The 14,256-nt window shown below is 55.0% G+C and overlaps 1 protein-coding gene across 1 annotated transcript in view; it reads right to left on the minus strand.

The window, feature by feature from the left end:
* VPS26B (VPS26 retromer complex component B) overlaps positions 1 to 14,256 on the minus strand; it is a 17,127-nt gene that overhangs the window by 429 nt on the left and 2,442 nt on the right. The window contains exons 4-7 of the mRNA XM_007450403.1: positions 8,548 to 8,704; positions 4,143 to 4,307; positions 1,963 to 2,138; positions 338 to 515 (exon numbers count right to left, since the gene is read on the minus strand). Of these exons, the coding sequence (XP_007450465.1) occupies positions 338 to 515; positions 1,963 to 2,138; positions 4,143 to 4,307; positions 8,548 to 8,704 (676 nt within the window). The remainder of the gene's footprint in view (positions 1 to 337; positions 516 to 1,962; positions 2,139 to 4,142; positions 4,308 to 8,547; positions 8,705 to 14,256) is intronic.

Raw genomic sequence — 14,256 nt, forward strand, 5'->3', positions numbered from 1 at the left:
TGCAGGATGGGCGGGCGGGGGGGGGGGCAGGCGACACGTGAGAGGGAGGCCTGGGGAGGGTCCCAGAGGCTCTGCCTTCTCCCGGGATTCTTAGGCAAAAGCCTCCGCTCATACCTCACCAATGACAGCAGCCGTCCACACCTCTGGGCCCCGGGTGCCTGCTGACAGTGTGGCCGGGAGGGCAGAGTAGCCGCAGGGGCTGAGCCCGAGAAAGCAGACTCTGGGTGTCAACTGGGAACCCCCGTCCTCGCTGTGGGGCTCGGGGTAAACTAAGTGGCACAGAGACTAAGCAGCTCGCCCCCCATCCCCGTCCCGTCTGCTGGCCCTGGGCGGGGACGACGCCCTCTGGCTCTGTCGGGGCGGCCGGCTCACCTGCTGCTTGAAGTAGCGCCGCTCCTCCTCGTCGATGAGCACCAGGTTGAGGTAGTAGCGCACAGAGAACTTCTTGTTGATGTCCCGCATGGTGGGCGTGAGCTCGTAGCCCGCCAGGAAGAGGCGGATGGGGATGGACTCTCCTGCAACGACGGGCGCGAGTCAGGGCGGGGGCAGGGGCCCCACCATACACCGCGGTGGAGGGGCTGCCCGAGGGGGGCGTTGGACACCCAAGCCAACGCTTCCGCCTTCAGGGAGGCGCCTGCCGCTGCCTGGTGAGTGTGAACAGCACAAGAATGCTAGGTAAGCATCTTCTGACTCGTTTAGTGTGTAGAGTTGTTGGGTTTAAGAGCCATTGTCAAACCCCAGCTAACTCACCATGTCACCCAGCAATTCTGATGCCACCTCCCTCCACCCCAATTAGCATAGCCCCCATCCCGTATGCCTCCCCTCTGAGATGAGTTGGCAGAGTGTGGTGGTCTGGAAAACAGAAAAGCTTCTCTCTGGACCCAGTTCTCTCCACTGACCCGAGGTATGACTCTGAGTAAGTCTGGTGCTTTCCGTGGACTTTCATTTTCTCATGGGGAAAATTATGATATCAGGCTACATAATATTTTAGATCCCTTCCAGCTCTAACACTGTGCCTCTCCTAAGATAAGTGGAACAAAATCAGGGCAGAATTCTGCTGAGAAAGTCCAAACCTACAGTGCAGCCTAAAGCCAAACACGAACCCTGTTTCACTTCGCACTGTTCTGTGCTTGTCTCGGTGTCCTGTCAGTGCCACAGGGAGGGTGAGCTCAGCCCAACTGCTCGGCTGGGGAAACACGGAACAAGCAGGCAGATGGCTCAGCCCTGCCCTGAGGACCCCGCTCGTGACGCCCGAGGGCCTGAGAAAGCTATGACACCCCTCCTTCCATGTGGAGCAGACTGGGAAAAAACTGAATGAAACCTCAGCAGCACCAAGCACTGCTACGTGAAAACACTTCATCATCAACTGCTGCAGAGCCAACAAAGAACATACATGACTGCTCCTCCCAACAATCACACAACTTCCCACCCAGCTCTCAGCTCCACTCATCCCAGAGGTCACGCCGGCACTGTGTGCAGCACTAGAAGTGTCAGTCAGGGTGTCTGGACTTGGCGAAAAAATTCAGAGCATGACTCGTTTTTACCTGAAGGGGAACTGAACTAAGTAACAGAAGTGAGGATTCTGCTTTAATCTCTTGCCCCCTCCCCCCCCAGCAAAGAAATTCAGAACATCAATAGGAAAGTGTAAACAGAGCGTTCAAACTGTATCTGCTAAACTGGCGCTTTTCAAACGTCTTTTGTTTTTTTAAGACATAACTCTTGAGATTTAAACTGCAGTACAAACTCAGTCTATAAACGAGGTCCACTCGGACGTCTGCTGGGTGGAGGTGAGCGGGGCCTGAGCTCCACACCCCCGGCCTCCTTTTCCTCCTTCTCGGGACCCACAGTGCACAGTTAGAGATTAAGAAATTACGGGTTGCCAGGCCCCCTAACTTTGACAGGATGATCCCTGAAGCCCCTCCAACACTGGGGCCGGGCCGAGGCCACGGGGCCAGAGCTCACCTCTCACGGGCGCGCCGTCCATGATCTCGTACTTGGCAATGGTGTCGTTCTCGTGGTACACATTGGGGCCCGTGCCTGTCGTTTCCCGCTTGATGATGTCTATCTCCATGTGCTTGATCTTGATCCTCACCAGCAGGAAGTAGATCTTCCCCACAATGACATCTTTCAAGTGGTACCTGCGGAGAGGAAGGTGAGAGGTGCGGCCCCGCACGTGACAGGCCTCCTGCTTCCAGGAGAGGGCGCTGCCCCCCAAGCTGCCCCGCAGGGCGAGTCCCAACGACCTTCTACACTTGAACCTGCGTCACTTCCCCTCTGCTGTCCCGCCTGCACCTCAGAGCGCGGTTCCGTCACCCTCTGCTCAGCGCTTTAACGAGCGCGTGTGTTTTAGAGGCTCTGGTGTGAGAGGCTGGCCCGCGAGTGCGGGGACCAGGTCCCGGCTCTTGCTCCCGCTCCCAGGAACTGGGCCTTCCCCCCGGGGCCAGCCGGCAGCAGGGCCGCTCTGGACCAGGTGTGGCCGCAGAAGGCAAGCCTTCAACCTGAAGCTCAGGGCGGGGGACCCGAGGGCTCGAGCTCCCGGATCACAGGGCAGGAGCCCCAGGGAGCGCAAAGACAGGCGACGTGGTGGGACCCGAGGAGGGGTAGACGCGGGTGTGGACCCAGGTTCCCAACCTGCAGGCCCGGGCTCTCCCCTCCACTTCACGCCGCCTTTCTGCCTTCAGGCTGCCTGGGGAGATGGCGACGCACAAGGACTGAGGAGAGCAGGGCTCTGCTGCTTGCAGCGTGTTAGAAGGAATGCTCAGAGCACAGATTCTCTGGGCATTCAAACGTTTAAAGATCGAACGTTCCTTTGTTCTAAATGAAATCTTACACACAAGAAACACAAAGGAGCCGCGCGTGGTGCCCGGGCCCCGCTCCTCCTTCACGGCACCTTTCCACTGACCTGACCAAACCCCTCATTTTTCAGATGAGAAACCCCAGGTACAGAAGTCTTAGTACCTGCTAACCTGAGCCCAAGTCCTTAGTGGCAGAACGGGACGCTGTCCTAAGGTCCGGGCTCTTCCTGTCTGTTCAGACGGCCTGGCACTCACAGGGCAGCCTGCTCTGCAAGGGCAGGATCCGGTCCAGCCCGTCCAGTCTGTGACAGACACACCTGTCTCACGCTCACCTTGGTCTTGACTGCACTGCTGGCTGCGGCTGCTTGAGCGCCTTCGAGGTGGCGCCCCCTTCACTAGGAGGCTGGGGCGCTGGTGGGCAGGCACTTTGGGGGGCTCTGTCTCAGGAGGGCCCGTGAGCCCCAAGACCATGAGGAGGAAGCGCAGGGGCCTGCTCCAGACTCGCCCTGCCTGTCCTGTAGGGGCCCATCGGGGCCACGCTCAGCACCAGGCCAGGCCAGGCCAGGCCAGGAGGGAAACAGCCTTCCCTCCCCCTGTCCTGGGAAGCACGTGTGTTCCCAGCCCTTCACGGGAGAGCCGCTGCTCAGGCCTCCACCCTCCGAGCCTCTGGAGGCCAGCGGGTCTGAGGTGAGGCCTCCCCACGGGGAGGAGCCTCATTAGAGACTCGCAGGGGGCAGGGTTAGTTCTCTGTGAATAGAAGACACGTTTACTTTTGCATATCTGATTCTCGAACACTTTCAGGAATGTATCATATTAAAAAGAAAGCTGCTTGCAGTACATTTTTGAACTGTCAGTAAGTTTTGTGATTTACAAGCACTTACGTATCTGGATGTTGTAATAGCAGGCACAGTTTAAAACATATGGCCAGTTAAAATAAAATTACTTAAAGACCTTTATAAAAAGGCATCAGATATTCTTTGTTACAATTCATTTTAATTCAAGGAGGAAGCAGTCAACTTGGCTTTCCTCACTTTGGTTTCTAAAGACTCACTGTATACAGGATACGAATGATAATAGAATGGTATTCTGAGATTAATCTCATCAGTAGAAGGAAACAGATGTACCTAGAATCCAAAACAAATACTTTAAAGTTAGTTTCGCTTGACTTTGAAAGACCTCATAGGATGTTTAACTGAAGTTTGCCCTCTTAAGTTAGTACAGTTCAGCTGCAGTGAGATGTAGCTCTTTCCTGACCTGCGACCTCGGCCGGCCTGCGCACACATCCACCGCGTTATTTCTGTGGCCGCCCCCGCAGGTCACCACCAACCAGCCGGGCCCGACACTCACTTGGATTTGTTGTACTCAAACTCGATGTGCAGACAGTCCTCGATCCCAACCTCCATCTTGATGGAGGAGTTCAGCTCCGGGTACGTGCTCAGCGTGTGGACCACGATGTCCATCTCCTTGACAACATCGTTGAGGCGGCGGCTGATGGTGGCGCGAAGGAAATACCTGAGGGATGCAGACGTGCGGTGAAGGGCCGCTCCCAGCCTCCAGAGCCCACCCCGCAGAGGACCCCTGGTAGAGGTCACCCCCTGGGGCTCTGACTGCTCTGAGAATTCACCGCTGGGCACCCCCTTCCCAGGAAAATGCACTGAGACACAAAATCCTGCAATTACAATTCCAGGGAGATCAAAGGTCTTTACCCCAACCCTCCTCTGAGCCTGAGCTCCAAGGTAAGAGGTGACGCCTCTCTCTGCACCTCAAGAGCAGCCTCACTGCCACCTGCCAGGCACTGTGTACAGCTTCCATTTCTTCAACTAACTCCCGGCTCTTTGGGCACAGGGATCGTATACTCTTATGTTTGCATGCTGTTTATTTAACAATATTTGATCGAAGAGCATTTTTCAAGTCCCTCACAGTTAAACAACAGGAATAAGATAATGGAGAAATCAGGTCAGCGATGCATCGCGCACGTTTATTGCCGGGCCTAGGACGGATAAGATGGAGTCTCACAGGGACTCATCGTCCCCTGGGGGAGACAGGCAAATCAACAGAAAAATTAGAACACATGGAAAGTGTCCATTCAGAGGCAGGAATCAAGTGCTGTGGGGAGAGAGGGATGCCTTCAGGAGGAGCAGGCCTTAGAACTAAAGCAAGAGGTGGGAGAGCCCCAGGTCTGAACAAGGATGGTCTCCGGCTGAGCCTAGGGTCCTGGGACACGTTAGAAAGAGGGAGAGACACGGCGCTGAAAGGCAGTGAGCCATGCCTGACCGCCAGCCAGCCCTTCAGCGTGGCGCCCCCCGCACCCCTCGTCCCCTTGACTTAACTCTGTGTGGCCCTCTAACAAAGCTGGGACGGTAGGCCTTGGTGGGGACCTTGGTAGCCCTCCTCTGCGGCCTCACCACCCCCCGGCCACCCTCTCCTTCCTGCTCCCTCCACGCAGCCCCAGACGTGGCTCCAGCCTGCCCTACGGCTCAGGCCCTCAAGCCCCCACGCCCTGTGGAGCGGGGCCTGGCAGCAGCGTAGGAGGGAAGGCTCCACAAAGCTTGCAGCTGCTCGAGCGCCTCTCCTGCGCCAGCAGTCTGGAGGCGCAGGGGACTCACCCCGGGGCGCGTCTGCCACATGATTGCTCTGGAGAGGGACATGGGGATCTATATTTTTAACCCCCCCCCCCCCTAACACAGGACCCTGGTGGAGAACCACTGCGTCGGGCATCGATGCTTCAACTTCCCAACTTTCTCAACACATCCAATCTCTCTCCAGCTAAAGCTCCTTCCTGAGTTTATGAGAAGTCCCAAAGCCATCAATCCCCAGGACACTCCCCAGGGACCACACTGTACCTTTCCTCAGAAACAGCTGTCCGGGGGTCCTGTTCTAACCCTGCGGCTTCATCCCCAAGCCCTATGCCTCACCCCAGCTTCCGTCTCTACCACCCAACAGGAGCTGCCCTCCCAAAGGGAGCACAAGGCTCACAGCTGCCAAGTCCAGCGGCTTTTTTTTTGGCATCAGCTCTGCATTAGAGCATAAAACACTCCCTTCCCATTCAAGCATCAACCCACTCCTCCTCCGTCCCCAAAAGCCCAGTAGGGTCCCCAAGAGTCCCAGTAGGTCCCAGGCTCTCCTCTCCCAGAGCTCCCCTCCTGGAAAAACCTATCAGTTACCACCTCTGAGCAGGAGATTTCCGACAGTGCATTCCTCTGCCCTGAGAGACAGGCTTGCATTTCCACTTGTCTGTTCTGCCAGTGCTTCCAACTCCTCTGGAACTGGATGAATCGCCTCACAGGTCATCTCCTCCGCCTGATGGCCCGATGTCTGCATCTCCACTCAATGGTCAATTCTGCTGGCGTCTATTAAATTCCTTGTTTTCTGCCTGTTCCCATGGTGTCCACTAAAGGAAAACTCAGGACCTCACACAAGCCTTCCCACAGCCTTGATCCAACACTCCACCCACCCATCAAATATGACATAGTGACTTCAATCTTCTAACAGAACCACCGCTCTGCCTAAAAACAAAGGAAAAGGAACCCAAAATAATCTTTTCGTGTTTCCCCTCTGCCTGTAATAAGACACAAGCCCTTAATCTGGAACTTACATCTTCCACTAACTAATATTCCCGATTTTACCTCCTTTCTCAGCATGAATCCAAAAGTCTTTGTCTAATTTAGACAGTAACACTTTTCTTTCATTGTGATAAAATACAAAACACAGGGTGCAGAGCATGCACCCCAAAACATGCCACTCTGGCACGAGGATTCTATTGAGCTGAAAGCAACAGAGAAACAGTGCACACAAGACAGACTCCGGGGCCCTCTCCACCAGGAGAGGCTGCGCAGCCTGGGAGCTGCTGGGAGTGCCACCCACAGAGCGTTCCTCACCAAAGCAAGCCTCTCCCCGTGCTTCCCACAACTCGAGCCGCAGGGCCCCTTCTCTGCCTCTTCACTTCTCTGTTAAGATGCTGCATAAGCCCAAGTTCAACTGCCCCTCAGTCACCGGGCAGAGCTTAGGTGGGGGCACAATGCACACGGGAATACACCTGCTTGCTTGCCTCTGGCCAATCCGTCTTCCATCCATCCGATTTGCAGAGCCCCCACCAATGAACCTGACATGGTGGAGGGAAAAGTTTTTTCCTCCCCTCCAATATATATAACACAATGTAACCATTTTTACGTGCACTGTTCAGTGGCATTAAGTACACTCAAGGTGCTGGGCAGTGTTCACCACTGTCCATCTCCACGTGTTCACCTTCCCCAACTGAAACTCTGCCCCATCAACCACTAACTCCCCAGCCCCTTTCCCCAGCCCCTGGCAACCACCATTCTATTTTCTACCTCTATGATTTTGACTATATAACTGCTTAAAAAAGTGGAATGAGTATTTGTCTCTTTGTATCTGGCTTATGTCACTGAGAACAATGTTCTCAAGGCTCATCCATGCCGTAGCAGGTGTCGGGATCTCCCCCTTTTCAAGGCTGAATACTATTCCACTGTGTGGATACACGTTGTTCATCCACTCATCTACTCATAGACACTTGGGTTGTAACCACTTTTTGACTACTGTGAATAATGCTGCTACAAATGTGAGTATACACAAATCTGTCTGAGTGCTTGCTTTCACTTCTCTGGGATTTATACACAGAAGTGGAATTGATGAATCATATGGTAATTCTATTTGGAAGAAGCACCATACTGTTTTCAACACCTTTCTTTCTGATGTAAGAACATTCATGAGAAGTGCACTGCAAAACATCAAATTAAATAGCAATAAGCCCCAAGCCCAGCTTAAGTGATGACTAGATACTCCTCGCTGTTGCTGCCTTCTGAGTGCAGTCACGCAACGCTGCTGAAGTGGGGCAGCACCAGTGCTTAGACCTCTCTGCACAGGCTGAAAAGGAGAGCCTGCAGCCCCTCTTCTGACGGGAGAGGGGAGAGCTTGCAGTAGCCCACACCATGCCACATGCAGGCCTCAGGTGACACCCAAGACCTGGAGCCAGACATCCAGAGTGACATCACATACCCCGGAGGCCATGGAATCAGTCCCCACCTGCAGAGTTTCCAAGACCGGAACAAGGAAAACAATCCCATGTACTTAAAAGGTTGTGTATTAATGTTTTAAAATTTGTCCTACTGTGGTACGTTTTACTCCCTCATTGTCCCAAAATATGGAGAGGACGGGTCTAGGATTAGAATCCAAATCTATGACCCACTTCTCAAGTGACAGAGCTCAGGACCCCGCCACCATCTCGTGCAGAGCTGGATGAGGATCAGTGGCCCTGAGGCCCAGCCAGGGGTGTGTGAAAGCCGAGTGTCCAACTTTTGGGAACTTTCAGAATCAGCTGTTAATCACAACATTTAAAATTAAATTATAGACACCTGCAATCAAATGAATTATATTAAGAACAAAGGTAATATCCTAGCTATTCTGGTGTGTCACAGTCCTCTCTGCTCCTGGGCCGGGGGTGGTGGTGGTGACGTTTGGTGTCTGTGCAGCAGCGTGCTGCTGAGGGGCAGGTGCACACCTCTCAACTCTGCACTCAGGGGTGCTGGGTCAGTGGCTCAAATAGTGGCCACGGTGGGGATACCGACACTCCAGAAACGGACAGACAAGCCAGGAGCACTCCTCCTGGAGGGAAGCCCACTGCACACCCCCCACCCCCACCCCGCAGCACACCTTCCCTACAGCCACACAGAGCCTCAGAAACGGGACAGAGTCAGGGCCCGTCCACGCGGGGCACCCTGGGGGCGCCACTTACCGCAGCTTCACGTTCTGCCCAGTGTAGGACTCATAGGGCTTCTCCACGTGGGTGAACTCAAAGTCGAAGGCCTGCGACTGGGTGACCTCTCCGGGCCGGGCCAGGTCCTTCACCAGGGACACGAACTCGTGGTGGTTCCCGCGGTCGTAGTAGAGTTCTGCAGGGAGAGCATCGACCACCTCTACCAGACCCTGAGCTACGTGGCCCGGCGAGGGGGCTCCCAGCTACAGGAGCCTCCCGCCAACACACAGAGCCTCCAGTCTGGTTTATGGCTCCCTTGCTTCCTGCCCTGCCCCTGCACTGCAGCCCAGAACCCTGGGCGCCCTCTCCCGCCCCTTCCAAACACCCTGCGTAGAGACCCTGTCCCTGGAGCACAGCCAGACCCCGACACACTCCTGCTCCAGGGCACCGGGCAGCACCGTGAGGGACACCCCAGGGGCACCGTGACAAAACGCCACCATCTCCTAAGTCACATTTAAAACTACTTCTAACCTTGGAAAGCACATTCAGAGTTTACTCAGCCACATCACCCTCATAGCCACCTTGTGAGAGAGCTAGCACGGCCCTGCCACCCATTTAACTGACAAGGAAACTGAGGCACGGTGGGGTCGGTGACTGGCCTAGGGTCCCAGGTCTCCCGCTGGACTGTGTCTACTTCTAGGACCTGGCAAAATGGCGAGAGCGACATAACGCACTCCAGGTGTTGTGAGCACGGGACGAGGTGATGCAGGTAAAGGACTTGGAGTGGTACTTAAGAGACGGCAGGGCTTCCCTGGTGGCGCAGTGCTTGAGGGTCCGCCTGCCGATGCAGGGGACACGGGTTCGTGGCCCGGTCCGGGAGAATCCCACATGCCGCAGAGCAGCTGGGCCCGTGAGCCATGGCCGCTGAGCCTGCGCGTCCGGAGCCTGTGCTCCGCAAATGGGAGAGGCCACAACAGTGAGAGGCCCACATAACGCAAGAAAAAAAAAAAAGAGACGGCAAATGCTCCAGAAGTATTAGCTGCCTCTGCCCTTCAGAGAGGAGTCCACGTGGCCGACGGGACAGAGGGGCTGTAACGACAACCCACGTCTAAGCTCGGGGTCCCCAGACTTCTGTGAACATCAGAATCACCGGGGGCTGTGTTAACACACAGACAGCTGGGCCCCACCCCTAGTGTTTTTGATTCCGGGGGTCTGGGGTGGGGCCTGAGAATGGACATTGTTAACAGACTCCCAGAGATGCTTCCTGCTGGTCCAGGGACCACAGTCTGAGGAGCACTGCTCTTCACCCATCCTCCTCTGGAAACAGTTCTGCTGTTTATTATGAGTCATGCCACCTATCTGTCCTAGATTATATATGCCTGTTTGTACTCTGCTATGTGTTAACTTTTGCTCCAGGAGTGGTCGTTAGAGATAAGGCCTGTGTCCCCCAGCTTCCTGGCAACCCCAGTCCCTGGCTGTGCAGCAGGGACACTTAATACCGACTGTGACCCTGGGTGGCCACGTTACAGTCAAGGGACCACCCGTGGGCACCCTGCAGCAGGAAAGGTGGCAGGCAGTGTACTCTCATCGCTTCTGCCGTTGGCTGCCTGGGGAGAGACAGGGCCACAGGGAGGCGTGCCTGGGACAACCGCCCACCAGGCCTGGCCCGCCTCTCTGGAGCACAGTGCGCCAGCTCTCTCAGAGCATCCGGGGCTAGGGCGGACCCCGGACAGCAAAGGTCTGAGCCCCCCAGGATCAAAGCCTTTTTGGGCTCAAGAAACCAGAGCTCTTGCCTCCCAGAGCCAACACAGTGTCCAGGCCTGCCGTGGGGACGCTCGGGAGGGGAACATGATTCCAGGGATGCTTTCGGCCTTGCTGCCCTGGGCGCTGGCCCTGACAGCGCCACCCCCAGAGCCTCTTCTCCCCAGGCAGCGAGGCATTGGAAAGCACAGTGGGCTCTGTCCTGAGGCGTGTCCAGCTCGAGAGGAAGCAGCAGTGCGCTCAGTCCCCAGCCAGTGCTGCTGCTTCTGTATGCACACCCAGTGCACCCTGTGAGCACAGTTTGTGCTCATTTCCTACCTAGTTACGCTTGGATCCACCTTACTTTACAAACAGCCCACCTTCTCTTCCAAACACCAAGTGGAATCAAGCAGCAGGCAGCGCTCTGGGTAGGGAGTGATGGCCCACAAAGCCGCCAAAGGGGAGGGCAGTTCAAACCTTCCGGGCAGGGGGTGCTGGGGAAAGGTGAACAGCCACCCCTCGTTTTGAAATCCAACAACTGTGCCCCCAACCAAGGTAAGGAAGTGCAGTGACCAGGTAGGAACAGAGCCAGTGGCCAGCCTGTGACGAGGGCCCGTCCACTCACTCTTGCTGGTCCTTTGCTACTGGAGTGTCTGTTGATGGGCACTGACCTCTTAACTGGGGAAAGTGGTGCCTCCGTTCCCAAGCACTGGATTCTGCCATAGTTTCAGGGGACAGAAGCGGGCAGAACAAAGCCCCAACGTCTGTGAACTTTACGTGGGAAATCCCGGAGTCAAGAGAAAGACGGGAAGAGAAGGATGGAAAAACACACGAACGTGCTCACACCGCCTCAGAGGCAACATGAGAAACAAACCAGAGAAGGATCCAGTGTTCACAGAGCACTCAGGCTACTGGCACCAGGGGTCCCAGCAGAGAAGCCGGGCTGGGCTGGGACCCCCAGGAGAAGGGGCCTTCCTGCCCGGCGGCACATCCTCCCAGGGCTTCCCCGCCTCCCCCCAAACATCATGAAAGTGGCCAGTGCATCGTCTGAGTGGGGCTTGACTGGGCTTTTTAATGTACACTTTATAAGCCATTTGCAAGGCTTCTGGAAACATTGTGGGGCAAAGGGGCAGAAATAGCAGCCGTTACTTCACTATGTGCCCGAAAGTTTGGTTTCCTCTTGCATAAATTAAAACAGAAAACCCAAGACTGTTCTAGCAGGAGGTCTGCCCTAAAGAGACTGTCAAGTGCCTCTTTCTTCCCAAGTTACCCTGAGTTCTCCCCAGCCTCCAAAGCCCACAGGGACCAGCCATTTCAAGCCAGAAGGAGGAACTGACCGGTTCTTTCTTAAGGTAACTTCCCAGTCTCCGTCCAACAGGAGGAAATGACTTCTGTAGTCAGGATGTTTTCACCGAAACTTGCCACCAATGGCTGAGGAGTGAATTTGCCACTTTGGAAGGAAATTGAACCAGCTCTGCCCCACGGGGTCATCCCGTGAAAGGTGCCCTGAGACTCGCTGCTGGGCTAGGCTTCACGCTGGTCTTGGAAGAAACCTAAGGCAACCAGGGCAGAAAGACCTCTTTCAGACAGCCTGCTCTTCACCCTGATCTTCCCAGCTGCTGTCTGCTGACTGGCAACCTGGTCAAGGTTCACGCTCGCCACGTCCACTTGGACCTCCTGTGCCTGGTAAACCTGCGGGAGCAGTAACATCTCTGGGCTGCCCGTGCCCGGCCAGCCGCCGCTCTGCTCCGAGCCCTGCAGCAGACTATTAGTAGGTGAGAATCAGTGTGCCTCTCACTTGGCACTCATGGCTTAATGAATTAAAATACAGAAGGCCTCCAGGGTCTTACCAGCACAGGCTCAACTGGAGCTGATGGGTTTAGATTCACCCAGTGGCATTATTTTAAAAAACTTAAAAAAAAAAAAAATCCAGAAGTTCTCTCTCTGGCTTTGGAGTACAGGGGTATTTAGGTCCTCCCTCCTCTGCAAGTGTGACTGTCTAATTACCTTTGGTTTATTTAACCCCATCAGTCTCCAAGGTGGCCTGACACCCTCCACAAGTGTGCCCCCAATGATTCCACCTAAAAAATGGTCTCTCCATCTTCTAATTACAGAACTTCCCTCAATACTCCTTACGTGCCACACTGTGTTCTTCTAAAAACATGGGCCATCGAGTGACATGGGGGGTGCCCTCACCACACATTTGCTGGTGTTGTTGGAACACAGGCCAAGCCGCTGGGAAGTGCACAGTAGACACAGGAAGAATCCCAACGTGGCTCAAAAACTTGAGGAGGAGGACAGAAAAATGCACACAACAGGTGGATAAATCAGGGGCAACACCTGAGCTGTCGGTGCAGAACTGAACGGGGGCCTGACAACTCTTAACTCCTTATGCCAAGGGAGAAATCACAAGGCCTCTAGAATAACGGTGGAAGAAGGGCTTCGGTCGGCCAGGGGAGGTCAGGGAAGGCTTTCTGACGGGTGTCATGCCTGCTGGGCTTTAAGAATGAGTGAGAGCTTGGGTGGAAGGCCATTCTTTGCAGAAGGATGTTCATATACAAAGGGGAGAGACCAAGACCCCTCTAGAAGGAACATGATACTTTGAGGAAAGCACACGTGGCAGGAGTGAAGGGTCGCAGAGACTCGGCCGGAGAAAAACAGAGGCAGCTCGGGAAAGAGCTGGATGACTTCTCTCCCCTTCAACCAGCAGGGAGTCAACAAGAAGAATTTTAAGGAGGTGACTGACCATGTCAGCACTGACGTTTAGAAAGTTCACTCTTACAAAAGATGAACTGAAAGAAAAGGCAAACAAAGGCAGGAAGGCCAGTCAGGCTGCTACACACAGAAGCATCAAAGTTAGCAGCATCGAGAGCGGAGAGGAAGCACAGACTCGAGATACCCTAGAGAGCAGCTGCAGAGGACCCAAACTGAGACGCCAGTTGGACGCGTAGGAGGGGGAGGGAGGGGCCTTGAGGACTCCCAGATTTCTGAGGCTGAATGGACCCAGGTGATGGGCCAGAGTGGAGAAAACAGGAGAAGCAGCAGGCTGGGGCTGGAGCAGGAAGAGAAAAAGGTTTCTGGTTTGGATGTGTCTTTGAGGGACCTGAGGGGTATCCAGCAGGGGACTCTAGCAGACGGTTAGAAACCCAAGCATGGAACTCAGCGGAGAGTTCCGGTGAGGACAAAGGATTGGGAGTCATCAGAGTCTAAGAGGACACTGCAATGATGGGTGCGGATGAGGTTGCCAGAGTAGCTGACAGTGTGAGAAGGGCTCCCCTTCCTGCCCACCTCCCAAACCAAGACGAGACAGGAGCTTTTCTGAGCAGGGGCTCGGCCGCTGTGAGGAATGGGGTCTGAAGAGGACCGATGCAACAATCACCAGACAGCTGTCTCTGCCTGGACTCCGGGGAGGCCCTTCCACAAGTTTTCCCTCGGGCGAGCGCGCCTGCTGGGAGAACACACCGGGCAGGAAGTGCAGGGAGGCTGGCCTGGTGTGAACAGTCCCGTGGGCTGTTGGCAGAGGAATCAGGGCTGACGTTTTAAAGGTCCGGCCCCTGGAAACTTCTGGATGGATCCAGCTTAACAGGGGTTATGAGTATTTGCAATGAGTGCCAAACCCTGCACTTCACATACATCGATGATCTCTAGTAGTCCTCACGAGACCCTTGCGAAGTCTGTACCTTATAAACAGAGCCTTATCTAACCTAAGTAACCCTCTGCTTGACCCTCAATCACGCACCAGGCTGTCCTTCTACAGAAGGCACAGGCAGGACACGTACACCTTCTTTTTTTTTTTTTTTTTTTTTTTTTTGGACGCAGGCCTCTCACTGCTGTGGCCTCTCCCGTTGCGGAGCACAGGCTCAGCGGCCATGGTTCACGGGCCCAGCCGCTCCGCGGCATGTGGGATCTTCCCAGACCGGGGCATGAACCCACATTGCCTGCATCGGCAGGCGGACTCTCAACCGCTGCGCCACCAGGGAAGCCCCATGGACACATACACTTTCATCA

Source organism: Lipotes vexillifer, unplaced genomic scaffold (assembly GCF_000442215.2).
Source record: "Lipotes vexillifer unplaced genomic scaffold, Lipotes_vexillifer_v1.1 scaffold322, whole genome shotgun sequence".
Lineage (NCBI taxonomy): Eukaryota > Metazoa > Chordata > Mammalia > Artiodactyla > Lipotidae > Lipotes > Lipotes vexillifer.